Source organism: Crotalus tigris, unplaced genomic scaffold, assembly GCF_016545835.1.
Source record: "Crotalus tigris isolate CLP2741 ecotype Arizona unplaced genomic scaffold, ASM1654583v1 scf7180000021160.8983255:1529534, whole genome shotgun sequence".
Classification (NCBI taxonomy): domain Eukaryota; kingdom Metazoa; phylum Chordata; class Lepidosauria; order Squamata; family Viperidae; genus Crotalus; species Crotalus tigris.
Genome location: NW_024098373.1, coordinates 1,298,900 through 1,325,000, shown reverse-complemented (window position 1 = coordinate 1,325,000; position 26,101 = coordinate 1,298,900). Strand labels below are relative to the sequence as shown.

The following is a 26,101-nucleotide window of genomic DNA, read 5'->3' as shown; positions in this document are numbered from 1 at the left end:
TAAGTGAGTTCTAGTCCCGCCTTAGGCATAAAACCAACTGGGTGACTTTGGGTAAATCACCAGGAGACGGTGAGTTCTAGTCCCGCCTTAGGCATAAAACCAACTGGTTGACTTTGGGTAAATCACCAGGAGACGGTGAGTTCTAGTCCCGCCTTAGGCATGAAAACCAACTGGGTGACTTTGGGTAAATCACCAGGAGACGGTGAGTTCTAGTCCCGCCTTAGGCATGAAAACCAACTGGGTGATTTTGGATCACTCACCAGGAGACGGTGAGTTCTAGTCCCGCCTTAGGCATGAAAACCAACTGGGTGACTTTGGATCACTCACCAGGAGACTGTGAGTTCTAATCCCGCTCCAACACTGGAAGTTTTTAAGAAGAGACTGGACAGCCATTTGTCCGAAATGGTGTAGGGTTTCCTGCCTGAGCAGGGGGTTGGACTAGATGACCTCCAAGGTCCCTTCCAACTTTACTACTATTACTTAGGCATGAAAACCAACTGGGTGACTTTGGATCACTCACCAGGAGACGGTGAGTTCTAGTCCCGCCTTAGGCATGAAAGCCAGCTGGGTGACTTTGGATCAATCACCAGGAGATGTTGAGTTCTAGTCCTGCCTTAGACATGAAGACCAGATGGGTGACTTTGAACCAATCATCAGAAGACAGTGAGTTCAAATTGTGCCTTAGGCATGAAAGCCAGTTGGGTAAGTTTTTAGGCCAATCACCAGGAGACAGTGAGTTCTAGTTTCGCCTTACATATGAAGTTGGCTGTGGGACTTTGACTGTGAATGGGGGACTCTCTAGCTTATCTGGATCCTATCCTAAATTACCTTAGACAAATACAATATTTTCCTTGGCTTCGATTACATCAGGACTAGAGATCCCTCTCAACAAAGGGTTTATTTGCCTATTATAAGAGCACCTAGCAAAAACTCCTTGCAAGCTGAATCTTATTCCATTTTCCAAGTCTGTTCAGAGGAATCCTATTTCCTGCAAAGCGAAGAATGGAAATAACTGCAAATCACAAATTATATCCTCACATTGATTATCTTTAACACCCTGGTGTAAGCAGAAGATTTGTCGAATCATCAGGAGAAATACTATTACATTTTATTTCATTTTTCAGTTTCAAGGCCACTCAACTTCGCAGCCACGAGGCGGTTTCCAATTTAAAAAATTAAAATGTTTTTAAAAATTAACTTTTTTTTTGAAGGAAATAAAATTTAAAAGGAGAAAAAAAATTAAAGAGAGAACATATAGCCAAAGAAGAAGAAAAAATACAGCTGACCGCGAGACAGAATCAAAAATCCAAAAGGCTTAATCACCATCCTAGCCCATGAGAACAACCAAATCCTGAACAATTTGCAAAATAAAAAAATAAAATAAAAAAATCAGTATAAATTGTCAGGGAATATCATTTTAGAGGGCAGAAGCCATTATGCTTATAACCACAATTGGGACTGCAAATTCTATCACTGAACAATGCAGTCATTAAGTGAGTCCCACTCACTTTTATGACTTATGCCACAGTCGTTAAGCGAATCATGCAATTGTTCCACTAATTCAACTCCTCCCCCCCGTTCACTTTGCTTGTTGGAAACTGTCTGGGAATTTGCAAATGGATGTCACATGATCCTGCAGCCATCGTAAAATGCCCAGCACCCAAACTGCAGTCATGTGACCATGCAGATGCTGCAACCGTCGTAAGTGTGAGGACCAATCATGTCACTTTTTTTCAGCCCCGTCATAACTTCGAATGGTCACTCAATAAACAGTCATAACCTAGGCCAGGGGTAAGCAACCTTGACTCTTTTATGACTCATGGACTTCAACTCCCAGAATTCCTGAGCCAGCCATGCTGAGGGGAAAGGGAGAGGTTTCCAAGCTGAGCCAGGCTTGCTCAGGAATTCTGGGAGTTGAAGTCCACCAGTCATGAAGGGGCCATAGTTCCCCTATGCTGGCTCAGGAATTCTGGGAGTTGAAGTCCACGAGTCATAAAAGAGCCCAGGTTGCCTAGCCCTGACCTAGGCAGACAGGCATTTCCTCAAATAAGATTTCCTTTGCTTTCCCAACCCGGTTGGGAAAGGTTTAGCTTCTACTTCTGGAACTCCCAGTTCTCACGTGGTAGTGTGCTCCTTCGGCATCCAAGAAGAGCAAGTGACATCATCTTCCTCATTGTGCAACTGACACAAGTGAGGAAAATTAGGTAATCGGTGCAAGGATGTCACAACGCACAAAACATTGCTGCATGAGAGCCATTTTGGGTTAAGGCGCTTAAGTGATTAAGGCACAAGGCTAGAAACCAGGAGATCGTGAGTTCTAGTCCTACCTTAGCCATGAAAGCCGGCTGGGTTTCTTTGGGCCAATCACCAAGAGATCCTGAGTTCTAGTCCTATCTTAGAGATGAAAGGTGGGTGGGTGGCTTTGGGCCAATCCCCAAGAGATCCTAAGTTCTAGTCCCACCTTAGCGATGAAAGATGGCTGGGTGAGTTTGAGTCAATGATCAAAAGATTGTGAGTTCTAGTCCCGCCTTAGGGATGAAAGGCAGCTGGGTGACTTTGGACGAGTCACACACCCTCAGCCCAACCCACCTCATCGGGTTGTTGTAGGGAAAATAGAGGAGGAAAAAGAGTATTAGGTATGCTCACCCCCTCGATTTATTTGTAAAAATATTAAAAACGGGATACAAATAAATCAATCAAGATTCTATCACAGTGGTTCTCAACCTGTGGGTCGGGACCCCATTTGGGGTCGAGCGACCATTTCACGGGGGTCACCAAACAACACAGTCCGCCATTTTTTCCCCCCTTTTCCTTAGCTGTGCTACTCCCTTTTATTCTATTGGCTTTTGAAAGCCAATAGAATAGATTCTCTTGAATAGAGTCTAATTCTATTGGCTTTCCAAAGCCAATAGGAATGGTCCAGGCTGTCTCTGCCCTGCTGAGCCCGCCAAAAGTCCCATTCTGCAAACGGTGCTGCACCAGTTGAGTAGTCCTCGACTTACGACCGGTTGAGTAGTCCTCGACTTACGACCGGTTGGGGGTCACGGCATTAAAAAGGTTGAGAACCACTGTTCTATCAGAACCTAGAAAGGTGTCATAACATGGGCCAGCATCACATATCCGCCGTTTGTCGAATGCTGGTTTCTTGAGCGAGACTGAGGACATGTTCCTCAGCCCTAAACCATGGTTGACAAACCCAGAAGGTCAAACAGACACTCCAGAATCTTTGTTCTCTGAAACAAACTCACTTCCTGATGGTATAAAACCCAAGTGGGGTTGGGAACAAAGCAGATTCTGAGGCACCCGTTTAACCTCCTGTCTGATCTTCCAGTGCAGTGTTTCTCAACCTTGACCATTTTAAGGCATGTGGACTTCAACTCCCAGAATTCCACAGCCAGCATTGCTGGCTGTGGAATTCTGGGAGTTGAAGTCCACATGCCTTAAAATGGTCAAGGTTGAGAAACACTGTTCCAGTGGCTCTGATCTTCCTTTGTGGCAGCTCCCCTAACCCTTAAAAAAAAAAAATGAAAACGTGACTTCCATTACGCTGATAACATGTCTCTAGTCCTGAAGCAACCTCCAATCTCCTTCTTCCCCACCCTCCCCTTCCAAGCCAGAAAGAAACCTTGATGGACTCTACCTGTACTGGAACGGGCCTTGGGTCTGGATTTGCACCCAAATCCAGTGGGTGACCCCCCAAGGAGGCTGCTCGGGGGGAAAAGTCCAGAGCCGTATTCAGGAACGTAGGAAGGATAAGTGGCGATTGGATGATGGCCAGAAGACGACGCGCCTCCGAGGGACGCCATGTTGCTCCGAGAATGAGAGGATTCCAGCTTCATCGTTTCGGCCAAAGACACCTGGTATTTAATGCACTCCTTCTCTTCTTGACGGCTGGACCCCGTGGAGCCCGGGGTGGAGATGGAAGGATCTGGAGACACATCTTTCGGAGGGGTCGGTGGGAAAGTGAAAAGATGGGGGCTGGAGTGGCCCGCAGACAGAGTGGAGGTAGAGGCCGGTGGGTAGACCGAAAGAGGTCCCGGTGAGCTGTGATGGATGGGCGCTTTGGAGAACGGACTCAGGTTCCATGGTGCAGCTCCGTGGTGGCTTCCCAAAGCTTTGCTCCCATCCAGCCAGGGGAGAGAGCCGTGCAGCAAAGGTGGGCGACACACCTGGCTACCTGCCAGAACAGAAGAAGACAAAGGAGGCCTCCGTTAAGTGGGCGTCTCCTGAACCGGCTTCGGGAGAAGATCCGGTAAAGAACCCAATGCATAAAACGTCCCAAAGAGGCAACCCAACGCAGGAAGTCCTCGCCTTTCAACCGCAATGGAGCCCAATATGACCATCGCCAAGCAAGACGGGTGCTAAGTGAGATTTTCCCCCACTTTATGAACCGTCGTTAAGTGAAACGCTGCATTGTTCATTTAGCAATGGGGTTGTTAAGGGAATCTGGCTCCTCCCATTTGATTTTGCTTGCTGGAAGGTCGCCAAAGGGGATCACGTGAGCCCATGGTCACTATGCAAGAATCTGTATTTTGATCACGTGACCACAGGCATGCTGCCCTGGTTGTACATATGAAAAAGGGGCATGTCACTTTTTTCAGTGCTGTTGATGCTCTTTGAGCTTGTCTATTTTCTTTCAAGACCTTTCATGACCCAACTAGGTAACATCATCAGAACAAAGTAGAGTTTGCTCTCTGTTTATATAGTATTGGTGGGAGTATTCTTCGTGCTTCCCCGATAGACTACTGCTTCATACAAAGATCTGGCAGTTCCTTAAGTGGGGTAAACCTGGGGAAGGGTCCCCCTGTACATCAACAAGAGAGCAAACCGTGAGCACTGATCATGTTACCTAGTTGGGTAATGAAACGTCTGCAAGAAAGTAGGCATACTCAGAGAGCACCAGGGACCGCCACAAAGGCTGCTAGTTTACCTCTGCGCGTGTAATTTTGGCACCCACAAGCCCACAAAGAAGAGAGAAGAAGCTTTTTTCTGACTATAGCATTGCAAAAATTAGCCACGCCAACTTCACTGTTCCTATGCCAAATCATCCTGCTAAGTTCATGGACAGCCATATTGGAATACAAGCTTTGTGGGGAAGGGTTTCTGCCTGACTATGTATGGGGATGCTGAACAGGTGTCACAGTCCTACAGCGCAGAAGATGCTCAAGTTCCTCACCACGTTTGTTGGCTATATCATTTGTGGGATATCTTAAAAGTTTCCTGAATTTTCCCATCGTCACAATCCCCATATAATCTACACCTCTCTGGAAGTATAATCCCCATCTTGTCACCCTGTCCCTACCAGCTGAGGAAGATGGGTATCATAGTTCCTTGTATCTGGAGAATCTGGGACGAGGCCCCAGGAGCTAAACAATCTCGCTCAGAGTGTACGCTTACGCACACAAAGCAAACTAGCATGATAAAAGATGCTAGAAAATAAAAACAAAACAAGAAAATAAAAACAAGAGACCCATCCAATTGCTGTTTTCTGATACTCCAAATAAACCGTGTCCTAGCCAGAATTTAGTAGCTACAAATATGAGATTCATTTCTGGGATAAAAGCTTTAGAAATCAAATTCAGCCCTTTGCATATATGAGCCGTAATCCCTATCTTTTTTTTTTTCTGCAAAAAAAGAGAGAAAGTTTTATAACTCTCCTTACTGAAAAATAACCCAACCCCTCCACTTTTCAATTCCCTTGCTTGGAATGGCTTTCTGTCAAAGCCAATGTAGAAAAGAAAGAACAACATCTAATACAATAAATATATTTATGGGATAAGGAACTATTTGTGAAAATAACTGAATTTCCGAAGATCATTTAGCTGGAAGAAAATGTGTTAAACTATCTGAGGACAGGCTGTGAAAATTCAAATAAATAAGCTGGGCAACTATTTCTTAGTAAACTTATACAGATTCCACTTTGTCCTATGGATACATTTTTTCTATACAGTACTCATTCCTTCAATTCATAAACTGAAGGTATGATTTACTGGAATAAACAAGCTAATTCCTAGTTATCTGGTCTTAAGATTTGCCAAGTCAGGGCTCCAAACTCCTTGGAAAGCTAGCCTAAATATTGAGAAGTTGTATGGATGAAAAGTTGGCTGTCAGCCAGCCAGAGCTTGATAAAATATAGGTGACTATACAAATATTTTAAATAAAGAAGAGAGAAACTGCTGTTTTAATATACTTCAGAAGCTAGACCTGAATAAAAACCTAACCTGTTTACTGCTCCGATTTTGAATATCTGTCGAGAACTATTTAATTCTGTGGAATTAACCACCTAATCAATATGCATGCCACATCCCACAAATAATATTTTTACTCAGAAATTGACACTACGTATTCAAGGAGGTGATTTTTTTTTTTTTTTTTTTGCTTTGAATCACATCCTTAAGCAGGAAGGGCTGATTCCTCTGAAAACATTGCCGATTTCCATCACAGCCTATGTAGGGGGGGGGGGAATATCTAAATTTCTTCAAAGCAAATTCCACTGTTTTTCAAAGACGTTGAGGATGCTTTTTGGGTGATCATTAGAGTTAGAAAGACTGCCCAACAAACTAGACTTCAAGAAACGTTCTGGCTTAGAAAGAAAGCTGAAAGGAGGGGAGGAAAAAAAGTGATATTCTTAGTAATTTTATCTGAAATCCAAGGAAACAGGTTAAAAGCACCATTTGCTGGCTGCCGCTTCCATTTGAATTCCCATTCTCCTTGGCTTAATCCCTGCTCCCATCAATTCCTTGGCCCCTTAATCAACACTTACAGGGATCCAGGCCCCCGGGCTCTGAGTTTTACAGGGCAAAATATTTGTCCCACTCTTAATTTGGGGCCCAATCTGCTTTCCTCTTAGGGCAGGGGGTTAAATTTAAAGGCTGGTCCTCAACTATAAGGATTAAGCTCCCTCTTGGCTCCATAGCCGCCTGCCAGATCCGAGGTAGAGCTATCAAGATGGAAAAGTAGTACACTTTACTCTCCAGAAACAGTCCCTAGACAGACAGACAGACAGACAGAAGCAAATCTGACTGATCTCGTGGGGATTCACTCAGCAGCTTTAGGATTGTGATGCACCCGCAAAGTCATCTTGTAATCTGAAGCCCCCCTCCTCACTTTTCTGGGTGAAAGTCCAGGAAACACCAAAAAGGGATTCATCAAGTCTCCCACAATTGGGGTGCAGGTCTTGAAAAGAAGGGGAAATTTTCAATTCTTGACTCAATTCTACTTTTCGGAAAGCCACCGTGAATTCTCTCCAAATGCAACCTGACCTGCGTAAAATGCAGCTCCTGATCGCACTGGGGTCTAAAATGCAGCAAAACCAGCTAAGTTGGTTTAACTTAGTGTTGGGGTCGAATTAAAGGCATCATGGCCTTAAGGCTCTTGGGTGGCGGCCTCCATATAAAATTCACCCTTCCAATTTCCAGCCACGGGAGCTGCCTTCGCACAATGCATTTAATCCAGTGAGTTATGAACTCAGCAACTGAACTGGCCCAGTTGAATGCATGGGCCATTGATGTATTGCAAGGAGCCAAGGAGCGGGTTAGCCCAGGAACCAGGTTAAAGGTGTTGTGTGAATGCAGCATCCACACGTGATTCCATCACTGCTGGACCCAATCACCTTCAGACACCCCTCCCCCAAGTGGCGAGATGGACGACAAATAAATTTAAATAAATAATAATGTCAAATCAATATTTACAGTATCGGATCACGGAGAGAAAAGTAATTTTTTCAATGCCACTTTTAGAAAACATGTGTGCATGTCTACTCTGAAGTAAGCCCCATTAAGGGCCTTTAACTCTTCACAAACCAATTGGGATGAAATGATCAAAAATTATCAGAATTTTGCAAAAAAAAAAAAAAAAGGCAATCCATTTCTTTCAAAAACCCGAGGGGTAGATTTGTGTGTGTGTGTGTGTTTCCTAAAAGGAGACCAACTGCTCCATCCAAGCTGAAGGTATGCATTTACTTAGAAGTAAGCCCTTTGAATTTTCACCCCTACTCAGGACTCCTTCAAGCTCTGGCTGAAATATTTAAGAGGCCTCTGATCTTCCTAGTCAACCTCAACTAGCCAGCCTTTGGGACAGGAAAACCCCTTCATTTCAACCATCTCTCTTCTTCTCCCCTCCCCCCCCCAACATAATCCTGATATGCAAACTGCCTCCCAATCCATTTAAATTTATGTTTAATTTTTTTTTTGCAAGTTAAAAAGACTGGCAGAATAGGGCTGGAATCAAACACACATCAACACAATTAATAATAATTCATTATTCCTCTAAGAAGAGGAAAGAGAATAGAAAGACAAGCCTCATTTTTTTTTTTAAATTAATGGCTGGATTGTTTGGAAAACCATTTTTTTTCCTTTTAAGTCCAGGCTTCTAAGATTATTGATTTGGGGAATTACTTTCCTTCTTATCTGGTCTGATAAAATAAAATCCTTCTTTCAAGGGCAGTGGAGAAAAAGCCTATTTCTCTTCATTTAGACTTTTGTTTTTTTTATTTTGGCTCCCCAATAAATGGATCCCAGTCCGCAACAAATTTATTTTGATTGCCAACTCTACTGAAATCAAACATAAATTCAAACCGGCCTCAATCCATATCTTTTTTTTTTCCTTGCATTGGGAATCCAGTTTGAAACAGGGATCAAACTGATGATTAGGGACCTGAAGGCTAAACAATACGGAGAATGGTTGCAGGAATTGGATATGTCTAGTTTAATGAAAATAGGGACTAGGGATTACACCATAACAGTGTTCCAATATCTGTAGGGCTGCCACAAAAAAGAGGGAGTCAAGCTATTCTCCAAAGCCCCTGAAGGCAGGACAAGAAGCAACGGATGGAAACTGATCAAGGAGAGAAGCAACCTGGAACTAAGGAGAAACTTCCTGACAATGAGGACAAATAACCAGTGGAACAACCTGCCTCCAGAAGCGGTGACTGCTCCAACACTGGAAGTTTTTAAGAAGAAACTGGACAGTCATTTGTCCGAAATGGTATAGGGTTTCCTGCCTGAGCAGGGGGTTGGGCTAGGTGACCTCAAAAGGTCCCTTCTAACTCTGTTATTCTGGTGGGTATCTAAAGAAAAAGCCCCAGACTTGATCTGCTTGTGGAACTTAAAAAAAAAAACCAGACTTTTCTTTTTTTAGAAATAAAAATAGTAATAAAATGATCGATTTTTTTTTAGTAACAATGTAGCATGCCCTATTAGCAGCATTTGAGGCATGCCATCTTGTTTAATCCTCACCTGAAGAAACACACACACACACACACACACACACACAACCAGGATGCCATTCCTACTCCTGGCAGATCAAAGCAATGGCTTGCGGAGTTGAAAGGAAAGGGCGGGAAGAACTAATTACATTTTGTAAGACACAGTGAAAAGTCTAATAATGACCCAGGCAATTACTAATCAGGGGTTAATTTTGGTTGCTCAATTGCAGGACTGTAGGTGTTGTGAGGAAGGCTCCGTTCTCCCACTGCCTTTAACTAGCACATTATATTCTGAATATCTCTTGGGTTTATTTTTCCTCCCCTCTCCCCTCAGCCCACACCCAGCTTAATTTCTAATTTGGGGAACAGTTGAAAAGCCCTTTTGGAAGCCCCCCCCCAAAAAAAAGCAAGTGGACAGGAAAGAGAGAGTAGAATTAATGTCTAACGTGGTCCCCGTTTACATTTTCAGCCTTTTTAAGAAAAAAAACAAACAGGCACAAATTCCTTCTAGCTTTGAATGCTGGTAAAGTAAAATAGAGCTTCAGACCTGGAGGAGAAAGACCTAAGGTTTAAATCTTAAAAGGAAACTAAAAGGGGGGGGGGAGAGAATCAAACTTTAAAGCCACCTGCTCGCTCAAAAAAAAAAAAACGGAGACAAAAGTTAAATTGTTTGGGTTCTCCTCGTTTTTTAAAAGAATTGCTAGGCTAAATCGCCTGAGTTAAGATTTCGTTCAGCTAGACAGGAAGCACTGGTGTTGGGGTTTGCTTCTGAGTAAAACTTGCAAAGGTGTGGGGTTTTGCAAGGGGAAGCACAGTTAAAAAGTATTTATGAATTCAAGAGCCCTGAGGTTATCCTGAAATTAATATCACACACACCCTAATCATATCTGAGCGACCTTTAGAAGCCCCTATCAGGAAGAAGATTGTGTGATTTCCCCAAAACTGCCCAGTGTGAGTAGAAACTTTGGCTAAATCCTAAGAAGCTGGCTTTTGGGGATATAAATATAGCAGCCAGGATTTCCCAAGCTAATGGAACACAGACCTACAGGAGAATAAATTATTCTGCTTCCCTTGACGACTTTAATTCCATACCAATAAAAGCAGAATATTCGTAGCTCAGGCATGGAATGAGGTGCATTGTCTAAGTTCCAACTTTTTCTGGGAAAGGTTTCATTTTAGTTCCATACATCCGGCAATTCTCTCTCTGTGTGTCTCTCTCTTTTCTGGAATTAACTTTTAGAAGATTTGCATAGCATAATATGAGATGCATTTTCCACTGCCCAGCCTGTCCAGCATGTCCAGATGCTAATTCTGGATTTTTTTTTTTCTCCTTTGGCATTGTTATTAAGTTTCTTTACGGACACCGAGGTTACTGGATAGATAGTGCGATTCACTCAACAGGCCTTTTCCTAATGTTGGGTTAAAACCCTGGGCCATCCCAGCGGTCCTAAAGCATGCGGTGCTCAACCAACCATAGTTAAGGCTGGTTCATCACAGCTTGTTGAGCCCATGTCTGCCTACAAGCCACCCAATTCCGTTCTAGTCTAGTTAAAACACGTGCAAGTTTGGAAGGAAACCCTTCCAGATTCTTTTAGGGGCCTGGCTGTCGCTAACCTGGTTAGAGAGGACTTTACAAACCCAGGGTATTTGCTTTTTTTTCTCTCTTAAACAAGGCCGAATTCAGAAGTTCAGGGGTTGGTCCTCACTGCCTGGAAACCTTTCAGAGGAAACTGGACTGAAATCTGGTGTGGAGGAACCAGCTTGCCCGCAATTCTGTTTTGGCCTAATCGGTCCTTGCGGACAATCTTCCGAGGCAGGAAAAGGAGAATTTGTGTTCGTTCTCCATCGGATCGACACCACCCAAAAGCGGGGAAAGGAGATCCACTCCACGTCCTTAGTCTGATGGAAGAACGAATTGGTACAACAGTACGCCAAGTTTGAGGAGCTTAAACACAGTTGTTGTGGGTGGTGGGTTTTGCCCAATCGGTTCATTCAGCCGTGAGCTGGAGTCAGTAAGTCGTGTGAACTCGACCCGGCCCTAAGCCCAGGTTGAAAGACCCCAATTTCTTTCATTGACCCGGTAAAGATGGGCCCGGGGAAGTGGTGGGGGGGAGGAAGACAGATTAGATTAAATAACCTTTATTGTCATTTTTTTCCTGTGGGCACAACAGCACCCATTAAAAATGAAATTGAGTTCCTTCCTCTCCAAGCGTACACATACCTGACCCACATTTAAAACATGCTATACACAACATAGGCACAGACCTGCACTCTTACACCTAAGTAACAAGAGGTGGGGGGAGCTGCGACGCGATCTAGCTCAGCAAATAATAATAATAATAATTTCGCTGGGTTAAATCACTTCGGCCTTTACAAGCCTTTTTGCAGAATGGTTTTGTTGCTCGGCCCGCCGAACCTGCAGCGCGGAAAACCTAAGCGTGCAAAAGGCAAGAGAGGAAAAACGCACCCTCGCTCTCTCACCTACAAACACACACACACACACACACACACACACATCCCTCCGCTCGGTTTCCGGAGGGGTTTTTTTTCTGCCTTTTTTCTTTTCTTTTCTTTTCTTTTTTTTGCTGGCTGTCAAAAGTAGCAGGTTGGGGAGGGCAGATCTGAAAGGAAATGAAGAGCCAAGGCAAGCCCCGCTGGTTTCTACACTCACACGCACACACAACACACATTATCCCCGCCAGGGCACTCACCGTGATGGGTCGGGGGGTACCGCTGCACCGTGGCCCGCACCGAGTTGCTGTAGTAGGAAGGCACGTGGTTGCCCTGCCCGTCGATATTAAAAAGTACATCCATTTCCTCGGCCAGAGGGTACTGCGTGGGGTCCATGTACGAGTGGCTGAGTCCTGGGTGGTGGGAATCCGGGTGCTGGCCGTTCAGAACGGCCGGGTGGTGATGGCTGACCCAGCGGGGTTGATCCGTGGTAACTTCCATGCTGTCCTCCGCGGGATGACCAGGCGCGGTGACCAGGTGGAGAACCTACGGCTTCTTCGCGGCCCTCGCCCCCGTGCCCCCCCCCCAAAAAAGGAAAGGAAAAAAAGGGGGAGGAAAAAAGAAAAAAAAAAGACAACCGAGTCCGGGACGCGGGGGGGGGGAGAGAAAAACTAGACTTTCACTTGAACGAAGTTTGTCTGAAAGTTCGTCTTAAGCGGAGATCCGAAAAAACCGGCGCGGGCAGATGGAAGTCTGCAAGGTCTCTCCGCAGGGAAAAGCGCCGGAGGGGCGTGTGGGGGGTTGTTGCTTCGAATAAACGCCTCTTTTTTTTTTTTCCTCTCTCCAAACCGGAGCGAAGGGAGGAGGAGGAGGACGAGGGGGAAGGAGAACGAGAGAGCCCGGAAAAGTCACCGGCAGAAATTCTTCTCCAGCCGCCGCCGCCGCCGCCAAGTGCCGCCTTCCCCCCCGGATCCGGCACTGTCTGCTTCCCTTTCACGGATCACCTGCGAAGAAGAGAAGGAAGGAAGGAAGGAAGGAAGGAAGGAAGGAAGGAAGGAAGGAAGGAAGGAAGGAAGGAGGGAGAGAAAAAGAGAGAGAGAGAAAGAAAGAAAGAAAGAAAGAAAGAGAAAGAGAAGAAAGAAAGAAAGAAAGAAAGAAAGAAAGAAAGAAAGGAAGGAAGGAAGGAAGGAAAAGAGAGAGAAAGAGAGAAAGAGAGAGAAAGAAAGAGAAGAAAGAAAGAGAGAGAGAGAGAGAGAGAGAGAGAGAGAAAGAAAGAAAGAAAGAAAGAAAGAAAGAAAGAAAGAAAGAAAGAAAGAAAGAAAAAGGAAGGAAGAGAAAGAAAGCGAAAGAGAAGAAAGGAAGGAAGGAAGGAAGGAAGGAAAAGAGAGAGAAAGAAAGAAAGAAAGAAAGAAAGAAAGAAAGAAAGAAAGAAAGAAAGAAAGAAAGAAAGAAAGAAAGAAAGAAAGAAAGAAAGAAAGAAAAGGGTTAGAAACGCCAAAGCGATCCTTTGCACACACACAAAAAAAAAAATGTCCCGTAAAATCGGGCAAATCCTGCAAACTTGCGCGGCGCTAGAACCCCCAAATTCCGGCCGACTCACCTCTCGGCGCAGGGGGGGGAAACGACCTTTCGCTTTCGGAATCCGCCGGCTGTTCGGAGCCCCGGGGATCGGCGCGCGAGCGCAAATGCGAGCTGCGCCGCGCCGGGCTTCCAAAACGGAGGCCGGAGCTGGCAGCTGCCCGGCTGGGCGCTGGGCAAGGGTCGGAGGGAGGGGGGGCTCTTCCGACGCGCTTGCGGCCGGAGGAGCGACGGAGGGAGCCCGGGGGGCGCGCTTGGCAGCCGGGACTGTGGCAGTTACTCCGCTGAGCGACTCTTCATTTCGTTGACCGGGAAAGCTGCAAAAAAAATTTAAAAAAAAAAAAAAAAAAGGCGTGCGCGGAAGAGAGGCGCGCGGTTGCTCAGCAGAAGAAGTTCGGAGTTGGCCGGGGCTCCTCGCTCGCGAGTATCATTTTGAATGCAACTGGAGCAAAGGGGGAGAGAGAAAAATAAAATGAAATAAAAGGGTGGGGGGGAGAGAGCAAAGCAGGAGGGAGGGGCAAAGGCGAAAGGACAGCGGGTTTTTTTAAAAAAAAAAATAAATAAAAATAAAATAAAATAATGGGGCATAGAAAAAGGCAGTGCCGGGAGAAAAAGTTGCAGAGGAGAAGAAATAATCGGCCAGCTCAAATTGGCTTCTTTCACTGCCTCCTCCTCCACACCTCCACCTCTCTCTCTCTCTCTCTCTCTCTCCCTCTCTCTCTCTCCCTCCCTCCCCCTTCCTTCCTTCCTTCCTTCCTTCCTTCCTTCCTTCCTTCCTTCCTTCCTTCCTTCCTTCCTTCCTTCTCTCCCTCTCTCGCTCTTTTTTTTTTTTTTTTTTTTAAGGGAAGGCTTTATTTCTGAAAGAATCAGGATGGCGCCAGCAGGCTCCGCATTAAGAGACAGCTGTGGCGAGACGCAACTTAAGGAGGTTCCCGTACCATCGGCGGGGAGGGGCCTGTCCTTGAACAAGGGGAGGGGGGAGGAAGCAAACGGCGGCCGGTCCCCCTTCCCTCTTCTCTTCTTCCCGCCCCCCCCCTCCCCTCGCAACAAACAGCGTCTCTATTCCTCCCACTCCTACCTGGGGCGGAAAGATTGCGCAGGATTGCCAAACTTGAGAAAGAGTTAATCACCACCAGGCGGAGGGCGGGGGGGGGGAGAGAAAGAGAGAAATTTAAGCGGGGGGGGAGAAAGATTTTATCCGCATTTTTTTTCCTTTCCTTTTATTTATTTTTAAGGAGCACTCCTTTCCCAAACGCGCGCGCGGGCGCACACATCCAGCACGGGGCTGCAAACACTTTCTCCCCCCCCCCCAAATTTGCCATTTCAGAGGAAATTAGATGTACAACGGGCGTTAAGTCGAGGGATGATGTGGTTGCGCTAGGAAAAAGAGATCTGTGCGTGCGGGTGGGGCGTTTAGACCCGGTTGAAACATCTAGTGGGCTTCCTTACTAAACACACACACACACACACACACACACACACACACACACACACACACACACGAATTAACCGAATTCAAACCCGGAAAAAAATTAGGAAAGCAGGTGGAGGGACACATACACACACATACACACACACACACACACACACGAATTAACCGAATTCAAACCCGGAAAAAAAAATTTAGGAAAGCAGGTGGAGAGGGAATTTAAAACAATGGGTTAGTTGCCCCTTAAAAGAAGGGGGAAATGAGGCGTCTGGCGGGTTCTCTCACTTGCGGCCAGCGTTTGAATGAACGTTCACGGGTCGTGGGTACAACACGGGGGGGGGGACTTTGCTGCCAACCCGGATTATTCCCCGTAAGGCTCCCCCGCCGTCTAAGCGGGACAGAATTGAAGGCGCTCCAGTTTTTAAAGCCCCTTTAAGGAGAAGCCGCCGCTGACTTTGGGAAAGGGAGAGTGGCGAGAGAAAAGCGACGAGTGGATACTTTCGCAGCCAATCGGCGTCCTCGGCTCGCCGAAAGCCTTCGGCGATTGGCTGCTCGCCCCGCGTTCGAACTTTTAACTACTCTCAACGTTCTGTCCATTGAGCCATTGCATCCCCTAGTGGCTCATTCAGGCGCGGGAGGCGCCCCGCTTTTCCAAGGGCAGCAAAGGGTTCCTCTCCCCCCTCCCCTTTTTTTATTTATTTATTTTTTAAACTTAATTCGCACAATTATTATTTTTTTTTTAAAAGAGGGATCTTGAATTTGGAGGACGGGATTAGGATTACCAAGAGGCAAGCCGAAAAGGCACGTGCGTTTCAAAAGGGGATCTAATGGGAGATCGATTTAAATAAGGAATGGACGGAGAGGGGGGGGAACTGCTCGATGGCCGCTCCCCCCGGGCCCCCGCGCAACTGGCTTTGGATCGGACGCTTGGCCTCGCTCGCGGTTGCTGCGCGCTCGTATCGCGCAAAGAAACGAGGATTCGTAGATTTATTTATTTTATTTTTTCTGAACGGCGTGTATCCCGCGACTTTACCTCTTGAATCGATTTATCAGTCCTTGGCTACTTTAAAAGATCCTGATTAGAACACATTCACACGTAGCCCGTGACGCTTTGCGGAGTGTCCTGCCTTTAGTTTAAGACAGAACAAGCTAGAAGTTTCGCCTTCAATCATTTCTGAGGTTACGTTGCTGTCAAAAGATCTACCTTTCGATCTGGTTTTGGGAGATGAACCTAGCTAGCCTGAATCATGCGGGCTCCCGGGATGCGCAAAGACCCAATTCGATTGTCCTTCGTTGCCCTAAAACTTCACAAGTTTTAAAACCACGACGTGCAAGTCATCGTGGCAAGCAAGGCTGTTACTCGTCTCAATTGGATTTTATTTCCCGCCCTGCTTTATTCCAAAACGTACGGTCAAATGCTTCGGTGGACATTTTCTCTTTCAGTCTGTACCCAGTAAAAAAATAAATAAAAATGCATTTTTTTTCTTGCCCTTTTCCTAGTTCCACAAACATACATCTTATGAAAGAATTGCTCCCAGATTTAAATCTGCAAAATAAAATCAGCAGAAGCTTTGATTCTATCGTGCTGATCTGGACTTGGCAATTGATTAATTGAACAAAATAAAGATGGGATGATTTAACCCCGATGGATTTTGAGTCTGTGTACAAACCAAAAAGGGCAATTAATGGGAGGCTGGCTTTCCAACACTACACGTTTCTTTCAGATTGTTTTACGGAATGTTCCTCCCCCTTCTTAAAAAACAAAATAAGTTTAAGAATATTTAAACAAAATTGGTCACTGGAAAACTTTGCCTACGCTCAAAGCTGCAGGCAAACTCGGTTAAATGCTATAATCTGGAGGCTTCTGAAATGCATAAATCACAACATCTAATTAAGGAACATGTCTCGTTTTTCTCTCTCACACTACTTTTTTCCCTGGAAAATTCCATTTATGATGTACTTGGACAGCCAGTTCAGAAAAGAAACATGCGTCCCTCTTTTCTCAAATACCAAAACATGAACGCTTTCTAATTTTTAGCACCGTTGTGAGAACAAGGAGTAAAATCGTACCAACGTGTGCAAATGGAGAGACTGCTTCCCAATCCTGGGGGGGGGGGGCAGAGGAGGGGGGGAACCATTCAAACCCGGGAGTGCATTTACACAACAAGCTAACCTTAAATGGCTTCTGTTTTGTGGCTTACTGTAAGAGTGAACCTCAAGCAGTTACGACTTTATTGAATAAACCATATTTAATGTCTGGAGATTCTCAGTCATCCAGATCATGGTTATCCCAAAGATGCTTTTTTTTTTCCCAAAAGGCAATTGGACATTCTTTGGGGTTTTTTAGTTTGAAAACATTTCTCACTTCTCATCCAAGGAGTAGAACTGTAGTAGAAGAACTGAAGAAGCTTCTTGGGTGAGTAGAAATGTTTCCAAACAAAAAACAAAAAAACAACCCATTTGGCTTTTGGCAAAAGCCCCTTTGGGACAAACCATATATTTAATAAGCCGTAGTGAAATTTAGAATGTTGTGCAAACACAGCCAGGGAGTCAGCTAACCCTATCTCAGTCTCCTTCCTTTTTTACGGTCTAAGCTGAAGGATATATTCATCCATTCCTGGAGGCGAGTGAAATTCTCTTTTAATTCATTTTGTAGAGAAAGTTGAGAAACACGTAAAAAAAATCCCACCTTTGCCACAGGTGAGATAGCAAGGAAATTTGGGGGGGGGTGGAGAGGCTGAGCTGGATGCGTGCCTGGCTGAGGAATTCTGGGAGTTGAAGTCCACAAGTCCTAAAAGGGCCAAGTTTGAAGACCCCTGAACTTGACCAATAAGTTGCTGGTTTCAGAGAGGCCCCATCCATCCAGGGTCAAAGGGATGGAAGTCCATCTGCCTGTCTGTCTGTGAAGGAGAGGGGGGGAGGAAACGGCTGAAAAAGTCAGTCCAACTCTAACACAACATTGACCACCTGCAAAGAACATTCCTCTGAAGTTCTTGGTGGAAAAATTCCTACCAGCTCTGCCTGGTCATAAAATGGAGAACAGAGTTTTGATTTCTTTCTTTCATTTGTACATTTCAAGAGAACACAAGCGGCTGAGCATCACAAGGTAGGCCACGCTGAAGTGATGGGGCTATATTTTGTGGTTTAGCGTGTCTTGTGAACCAGGACATCCCAGTATACCAGGGGTGTCTAACCTCAGGCACATGAAGACTTGTGGACTTCAACTCCCAGAATTCTGAGAGTTGAAATCCGCAAGTCTTCAAGGTTGAAGCTATGATGGCTGAGGAATTCTGGGAGTCGAAGCCCACAAGTTTTAAAATTCCCAAGGTTGGACAGCCCTGCAGTAAACTGTGATGGGGTCCCTTTCTTTGGGCATCACAGTCTACATGAATGCAGGTATTGGGGTTTGATAACCAGGGTTTAGAGTCTTGTGTGAATCCTACCTATGAATCTGGTAGGCACACAGTGAGAAAAAGAATCGGTGTGCTGTAGTGAAGACCTCAGTGGGTCCAATGGAGGTGAAACTACACTGGGATCATTTCAGCTTGTATTCTGAATCCTTGGAAAGAAAGGAACAGACCATTTTTTCCCCCAGAGACAAGGAACTTGCATGCATTTGGAAAGAGGCATATGATAGATTCAAGAGGTCTGCATGAAAGTTAACTCAGAATAGGCATGTAGACTGCAGATTGATTTTTTTTAAAAAAGCAGTGGCCCAATAGTCTAGTCTATGTTTGCATCCATCATGTGTCCAGGATAAGCTGAACTACGATTTAAGTCCAATGACCCAGTTTCCTAAGCTTGGCCCCAATCCTGATCCATGTAGTCACCACGCTGTCTGGACTTGAAGAACATATGAAGCTACAATGTAGTTAGTTTATGTCTCTTAATGTTATCAAAGATCCATCACTGCGACACAGTTCCCACCATTAGAATGTTCCCCGCAAACTTCCTTCGATCTTTTAGTTGGGGTCTTGTTCTCTAGTCTAGTGGAGCAGAAGATAAAGGAGTCCATACTTTCATCACCACCTTTCTAATATTTGGGAATGGGTCTCAGATCAGTTCATAGTTTCTTCCCTAAGTTAACCTCAACCATCTTTTCAACCTCCTAAGTCAGGGGTCTTCAAACTTGGCCCTTTTATGACTGGTGGACTTCAACTCCCAGAATTCCTCAGCCAGAGGAATTCTGGGAGTTGAAGTCCACCAGTTATAAAAGGGTCAAGTAAGTTTGAAGACCCCTTGACTTGTGGACTTCAACTCCCAGAATTCCTCAGCCAGTGTGCCTGGCTGAGACATTCTGGGAGTTGAAGTCCACAAGGCATAAAAGGGCCAAGTTTGAAGACCTCTGTCTTAAATCTAACAAACAAAATGGAGGCTGACTGAGGAATTCTGGGAGTTGAAGTCCACAAGTCATAAAAGGGCCAAGTTTGAAGACCTCTGTCCTAGGTTTTGGTCTCTGGAGCCCCTCAAAGTTTTTATCTTCTTCACACCTGGATTAATCCCTCAAGGGACCAAGATGAAGTAAGACTGCTAGATCTGGTCTGCAAAACTCTGAGGGACTACTAGAAGGCACCGAAGAGTTACGATTTGGTCATATCTCCCTCCCCCCTAACGATTATCAGGATTTTTGCAAAGTAGATGTCGCAACCTTCCTTGAAGTCAAACCAAAAACAGGATTATACCAGTGCTATTTCTTCTCCCAAGCTGGACGGTCTATTTCTGACGCTCCGAGTCAAAAGAGGGTTATTAAAATTCGCTATTCAACAGCCGTGTTACACAACGAGCTTCACTCCTTTATTAAAGTAAGCCATTTCCCAAATTAACGCAGTCCTAAACTGAATCATAAATTAATTACATGGGCTGGGTTCACACAACACCCCAAGCCACAAAAGGCTAATCAAGATTAAAACCCAACCAAAGGTGTACAAAGGCGGTTTGCTGGGACTGGTTAGGCACGCTGTGTGATCATTCAGGTTCCCTTTTTTTTTTTTCCTTTTTTTTTTTAATGCTACCTCAAATTCCCTGAAGTCTTTTCGTTCAAGGAAGGTGAGTAGCTTCGCAGTTCAGCAGCTTGAGGAAAATGTAGCCCTGGATGTTAGCAGGTTGTGTGAACCAAACCATGAGGCCAAGTACAGTTTCTTGATTTCTCTTCTACCGTATTAAGGCTGAACCTGAATAGTTTGGTTCCTAAAAACCTACAGGCACCCGGGGACTGTTAACCTGTCTTTCAGGATAAGCTCTATCAGCTTCCCAGTTTAATTTTCAAAGTGGTTACTAAGAGGAGGAGAACTGTTGCCGACAGAACTTTAAAAAAAAAAAAAAAGAATTGCTTACAACGCCTTGTCCTTTACAACACAGCACTGTCAAACTCTACTTGTGGTTGCAGTTGGAAGATTAAAAAAAAAAAAAAAAAAACCTCATCGTTTTCCAATAAAAGCTCATATCCCCCGAAAGCATTCTTTCTCAAATTGGTTATTATTCCCTGAGAAAATGTGCAGCTCTTTGCACAATAAACCCGATGGAGGGCAGGCCAGCAGCGACAATATCACAATATCGTTTTCAACTCTTTAGTTTTCAACTCTGCCCTCCGGTCCCTCCACCCTCGTTTTTACAGGGATGTTTCACCTCAAGCGGCATTTCCCACCATTTAAATAGTAGTAGTAGTAGTAGTAGTAGTAGTAGTAGTAGTAGTAGTAGTAAAGTTGGAAGGGACCTTGGAGGTCATCTAGTCCAACCCCCTGCTCAGACAGGAAACTCTACACCATTTTGGACAAATGGCTGTCCAGTCTCTTCTTAAAAACTTCCAGTGTTGGAGCATTTACTGCTTCTGGAGGCAGGCTGTTCCACTGATTAATTGTTCTCACTGTCAGGAAATTTCTCCTTAGTTCTAGGTTGCTTCTCTCCTTGATTAGTTTCCATCCTGCCTTCAGGTGCTTTGGAAAATAGCTTGACTCCCTCTTCTTTATGGCAGCCCCTGAGATATTGGAACACTGCTATCATGTACCCCCTTGTCCTTCTCTTCGTTAAACTAGACATACCCAATTCTAGCAACCGTTCCTTATATGCTTTAGCCTCCAGTCCCCTAATCATCTTTGTTGCTCTTCTCTGTACTCTTTCTAGAGTCTCAACATCTTTTTTACATCGTGGTGACCAAAACTGGATGCCGTATTCCAAGTGTGGCCTTACCAAGGCATTGTAGAGTGGTATTAATACTTCATGTGATCTTGATTCTAAATTGATATGTCTGTATGACTGGTCTCTGGTTTACTCTAGAGTAACCAAAGGGAATTGCTTTAGGCTGGCCGTCCCCAAGGTGGTTTTGTCCAACAGGCCACTGGACTTTCTTGTTTGCCCTTTGAAGACGTTTCGCTTCTCATCCAAGAAGCTTCTTCAGCTCTTGACTGGATGGTGGGGATTCACAGAAGCTTCCTGGATGAGAAGCGAAAGGTCTTCAAAGAAAAACAAGAAAGTCCAGTGGCCTCTTGAAAAAGCATCTTTGAGACCACCACGACCTGGAGAACTGACAATCTCCATAGATGTTTAGGCCGGTAGTTCCATTTTGCTTTTCTTAAAATCCTGCAGGCATCAACTCAGAAGCAGATCTCACTAAACAGGGAGGGGGGGGGCAACAAGTAAGGGTTTACTTTACCCAACGGCAAGATTCAAGCCCTTCTACTTTCGGTATATTGTGCAACAGAACCATTTACTAAAAGTTAGCCATTTTTTTTAAACTTGCTCTATTTGAGGGTTTCCAAAAGACTAAAGGAGAAACTGACCACACAGCAGAGACAATACATTTCATTAAAACAGGGGTCTTCAAACTTGGTCCTTTTATGACTGGTGGACTTCAAATCCCAGAATTCCTCAGCCAGGCATGCTGGCTGAGGAATTCTGGGAGTTGAAATCCACCAGTCATAAAAAGGCCAAGTTTGAAGAACCCTGTCTTAAATCTAACAAACAAAATGGAGTCTGGCTGAGGAATTCTGGGAGTTGAAGTCCACAAGTAATAAAAGGGCCAAGTTTGAAGACCCCCTATCTTAAATCTAACAAACAAAATGGAGGCTGGCTGAGGAATTCTGGGAGTTGAAGTCCACAAGTCATAAAAGGGCCAGGTTTGAAGACCCCTGGATTAAAGTATAGCTGGCTAGCTTATGTCCAGAAATCTCTAATAAAGTGGTTTGTTTAAGGTGGTTTGTTTAATAGTGGTGATTTGTTTAATAGTTGACATTGTGTGGCTTAGTTAAGAAACCCTTGATTATCATCAATTAATCCTGCCATCATGGTCTGTAAATCGAAATAGCTCTCTCGGGAGGATTTAATGCAGGATCATGCATGCCAGGTTAAGCATGCCGTGTGAAGACGGCCACCGGGTGACTTAGTGCAGAATCAGGCATGGCAGCTTAAGCAAGCCAATTCTTCAACAAACTCTGGTTGAGGAGACCATGTGCTGTGTGAACCCAGACCACGAGGGGGATTTTTTGCGCTTGCAAAATAACGAGGGCTTCCTGGGAGTAAGTCGTATTGAATGTGGTGATTGGGTTTGCCCAACATATTGGGCCGAGCCCAAATGGAGTGGCAGGGTTTATAACTCAACATGTTCAACCAGTTCAGCCTGTTACACTTCAAGGCGTTGTGCTTGGACCTGAGGATATGGCGACCTAGAAACCCGAGCTTCCTGTGATGTGTAAACACACAACTGGGGTTTCCTTTAGAACAGGGGTAGCCAAGCGTGGCTGCTTTAAGACCTGTGGACTTCAACTCCCAGAATTCCTTAGCCAGCCATGCTGAGAGGAAAGGGAGAGGTTTCCAAGCTGAGCCATGCTGGCTCAGGCATTCTGGGAGTTGAAGTCCACGCCTCATAAAAGAGCCAACATTGCCTACCCCTGGTCTAGGAAGCTCACCGCTTAGAACAGGAAGACTTAGGCCAGGGGTTGGCAACCTTGGCTCTTTTATGACTTGTGGACTTCAACTCCCAGAATTCCTGAGCCAGCCATGCTGAGGGGAAAGGGAGAGGTTTCCAAGCTGAGCCATGCTGGCTCAGGAATTCTGGGAGTTGAAGTCCATGAGTCATAAAAGAGCCAAGGTTGTCTACCCCTGTCCTAGACCTTCAGGCCAAAGGGTCTCACTAGAGGGGATAGACCAGGGGTCTTCAAACTGGGCTCTTTTATGACTGGTGGACTTCAACTCCCAGAATTCCTCAGCCAGCGTGCCTGGCTGAGGAATTCTGGGAGTTGAAGTCCACTAGTCATAAAAGGGCCCTGTTTGAAGACCCCCTGGGATAGAGGAAGCAGTTACTTTAATGTGAACTACAGCTCATGTATGTAAGGGAATCCTACTTGCTTAGTTCCAGGGGGGAAAAACTGGCAGGGAACATCTGAATGGATCCAAAGCTGTTTTGGCATCCATGATGGATGGACAAAAGCACATTCATGGGGGACACTGGAGCGTGCAAGGAGGATTTTTACAGATGGATCAAACATTGAAGTTTCAAACGGGATACCTAGCAAGTCAGCCATCTTAGACAATGAATGCACTGTCAGAATAAAAATAAACATCCTTTGGTTCCTGAATTATTTCCTTTTGACTCAGCCTTCCATCCCTCCAAAGTCAGGGAGAACGAGGACCCAGATTGTTGGGGGACAACAAGCCAATTCTATAAACCGCTTAGAGAGGGCTGTAAAGCACTATGAAGCGGTATATAAGTCTAAGTGCTATTGCCAGTGCTATTTCCTGGATTCACACCCAAGATTAATATTAACTCAGCTTGGAACATCATACAGCTGGCTAGGTTTTAACTAATGGGTGCAATCCTATTTCACTTTCTAGCTGGAGCTTTTAGAACGGAGCTAGCAAATTTTAAGCACTGTAACTTGGCAGCAAAGTCTGCAAATTGCATGCCTCTCCTTCTTGTTATTTAATCGCCAGTGAAGTTTGGCAACCCAAATATAAGCCTGGCGTTAACACAGCTACACTGGGGCTGAAGGTGGGGGGGGGGTGGCAGACAGGGAGAAGGGAGACAGATAGGGGACAATTTCCAGACTCCACACAAACGTCCAGCCCGTTTACAAAACTTCATTCTTCCAAACCTTCCTTAAAATTGCAGCTATTTTTGAAATAGGCAGGACTTCACATTATCAGACCAAATCACACCACCCGCTTTCGCAGGCTGTTTGCACACTGACCCAAGTTGTTTTGACTACCGTACAAGCACGATCATTGACACAGGAAGCAGGTAAAAGGAGAACAAAAACAAAAACAAACTATGATTCAGCTAAGTTCAGATCATCAGAAAAGGGACCTCGTAAGTTCTCGCAAAAGTTTGGCAAGTTGTGATTTATAGAAAGCTGAAAGGACAACTGCCCTAAATTAAAAAAAGAGACTACCATCTCCACATTGAGCTTACCTTCACACAGCAAGTAGAATCCTATATTTCAGTTTAACAAACTGTAATTGGTCTCCACAGCACGCAAGTGCTCAAACGATTGTGGTGCCTTAGTTCCAACAATTTGTTACAGGAAAAGAGCTGGATTCCCACAACACTCTGAACACTGTTTTAGTAGACTAGCATGTTAGGGGCCACTTAAGGTAACAATCCGCTTTCTCCCCTCCCCAATTGGGGATGAAGCTTCTTCAAGCTTGACCTTACTACAGGGGCTCTCCAGCCTTGGCAACATTTAAGACTTGTGGACTTCAACTCCCAGAATTCCTCAGTCAGCATGGAAGCTCAACTGGATGTGGCTTGGGCCACCTGCTTCCAACAAGCCATCATGGCAAGCCGTGTGAACTCAGTCACACACACCCCTCCTTGAAGTACCTCAACCCGCTTCCCTTTTTGGTCCAAGTTCTCTCTGTCTGCAGGGTCTCTCCTAACTTTAGCTAGTTTGACCAAGTCCTGCTGGAAAAGAGCCACCAAATGACCAGTAAGCCTTGCTCATCTGTGATACTTCAGGCAGGCTGGATCCAGCTCATCTGGGATCTAGAAGAGAGACCCAAGGATGTCCTTCTGATGGAATGGGGTAACTCCCCCCCCCCCTTCGATTTCTTGTGCTGTGGCCAACACAGCTGAAGGCTAAAACCCAACCAAGGCTTTAAGCCAGCGGTCTTCAAACTTGGCTACTTTAAGACTTGTGGACTTCAACTCTCAGAATTCCTCAACCAGACGTGCCTGGCTGAGGAATTCTGGGAGTTGAAGTCCACAAGCAGGGGTCTTCAAACGTGGCCCTTTTATGACTTGTGAACTTCAACTCCCAGAATTCCTCAGCCAGTGTGTGCCTGGCTGAGGAATTCTGGGAGTTGAAGTCCACAAGTCATAAAAGGGTCAAGTTGGAAGACTCCTTGATTTGTGGACTTCAACTCCCAGAATCCCTCAGCCAGTGTGTGCCTGGCTGAGGATTTCTGAGAGTTGAAGTCCACAAGTCATAAAAGGGCCAAATTTGAAGACCCCTGCCTTAAAATGTTATTTATTTGATCAGCTTCATCATTAGCTCAATAGGTAATAATCTTGGAGGTTCCAGGTGTTTTACCTGTGGGGAGTGCCTTACTTTTTCCCATAGAGAGGGCAAAAGGGGCTGTCCCTAACCCTGGTTCAGGGTGGGGATTTGAATCTGGTTCTTCAGAGTCACACCAAACCGGTTCTCTTCCGACCTGATCTTAGATGTGGTTCTTCAAGTTGCTCATTCAATTGGATTGAGACACACAAAGACACCTGAGGTACTTAAAATGTACAGCTTGATGCCTGCAAGGCCAAAGACGTGGTAAAGGGCACCTTATTTATATGGGGCAGAGATCCGTGGCCACTTGCATCACGTGTGGAACTTCTTAGGAACAAAAAGGCAATTCAGTAGAAACGTCTAGATCAGTAGTTCTCAACCTTTTTAATGCCGTGACCCCCCAACCGGTCGTAAGTCGAGTACTACTCAACCGGTCGTAAGTCGAGGACTACTCAACTGGTGCAGCACCGTTTGCAGAATGGGACTTTTGGCAGGCTCAGCAGGGCAGAGACAGCCTGGACAATTCCTATTGGGTTTTGAAAGCCAATAGAATTAGACTCTATTCAAGAGAGTCTATTCTATTGGCTTTCAAAAGCCAATAGAATAAAAGGGAGTAGCACAGCTAAGGAAAAGGGGGGGGGGGAATGGCAGACTGCGTTGTTTGGCGACCCCCGTGAAATGGTCGTTCGACCCCAAATGGGGTCCCGATCCACAGGTTGAGAACCCCTGGTCTAGATTCTCAGTCATGGCTGCCCCAAAAGTGCTTTTACAAAAGGCAGTTTCTTGGTTTTTTGCTTGAAGATGTTTCGCTTCTCACTCGGGAAGCTTCTTCAGTTCTCATTTAACTGAACTGAAGCAGCTTCTTGGAGGAGAAGTGAAATGTCCTCAAGAGAGCATAAAGTCCAGTTTTAGTTGCCTTTTGGAAAAGCACCGTTGGGACTATTCAGT

At 45.2% G+C, this 26,101-nt stretch overlaps 1 protein-coding gene across 4 annotated transcripts in view; it reads right to left on the bottom strand.

Annotated features, from left to right (window-relative positions):
- The window catches only part of GATA3 (GATA binding protein 3), a 92,541-nt gene that overhangs the window by 53,663 nt on the left and 12,777 nt on the right, over positions 1–26,101 (bottom strand). Inside the window, exons 2-4 of one of the 4 annotated variants that reach the window (XM_039369524.1) lie at positions 13,257–13,676; positions 11,917–12,660; positions 3,641–4,177 (exon numbers count right to left, since the gene is read on the bottom strand). In XM_039369524.1, the coding sequence (XP_039225458.1) occupies positions 3,641–4,177; positions 11,917–12,157 (778 nt within the window). In that variant the 5' untranslated portion in view covers positions 12,158–12,660; positions 13,257–13,676. Of the gene's footprint in view, positions 1–3,640; positions 4,178–11,916; positions 12,661–13,256; positions 13,973–26,101 lie in introns of those variants that run through there. The other 3 variants (XM_039369527.1, XM_039369526.1, XM_039369525.1) reach the window with 3 other exon arrangements.